We start from the raw sequence: 405 nt of genomic DNA on the forward strand, positions 1-405 counted from the left end.
CACACACACACACACACACACACACACACACACGCCCCGCCCACACGCACCGAAGGCCAGGCCCAGGATGAGCACGCTCAGCTCGATGGCCAGCAGGAAGAAACGCGTGATCTCCCACAGGATCTGCAGAGGGCAGCGTCAGCCGGGCCGCCCATCAGCACCTCCCGGCCACCTCCCAGACACGCGCCCTGCACCTTGTCAGCCACTGTGGCGGCGTCCGAGGTGCTGACGGTCATGGACACCACAGCCCGGGCGATGCCCACCAGCGCCACCACGAACACCTGAGGGGCGAGAGGGTAGACGGCTCAGGTATGCAGGGCAGCGTGCACCCACAGGCAGGCGAGTCCTCCAGGTCAGGGTGGGCCCAGGAGGGCGGCGGGCGGCTCAGAGGCAGGGCCCCCGCTG

The 405-nt window shown here is 68.9% G+C and overlaps 1 protein-coding gene across 1 annotated transcript in view; it reads right to left on the reverse strand.

The window, feature by feature from the left end:
* The window catches only part of TPRA1 (transmembrane protein adipocyte associated 1), a gene marked incomplete in the record, with an annotated part of 11,598 nt that overhangs the window by 3,686 nt on the left and 7,507 nt on the right, over positions 1-405 (reverse strand). The window contains 2 exon segments of the mRNA XM_027768822.1: positions 51-123; positions 195-281. Of these exon segments, the coding sequence (XP_027624623.1) occupies positions 51-123; positions 195-281 (160 nt within the window).

Source organism: Tupaia chinensis, unplaced genomic scaffold (assembly GCF_000334495.1).
Source record: "Tupaia chinensis unplaced genomic scaffold, TupChi_1.0 Scaffold147500_2, whole genome shotgun sequence".
NCBI classification, from domain to species: Eukaryota; Metazoa; Chordata; class Mammalia; order Scandentia; family Tupaiidae; genus Tupaia; species Tupaia belangeri.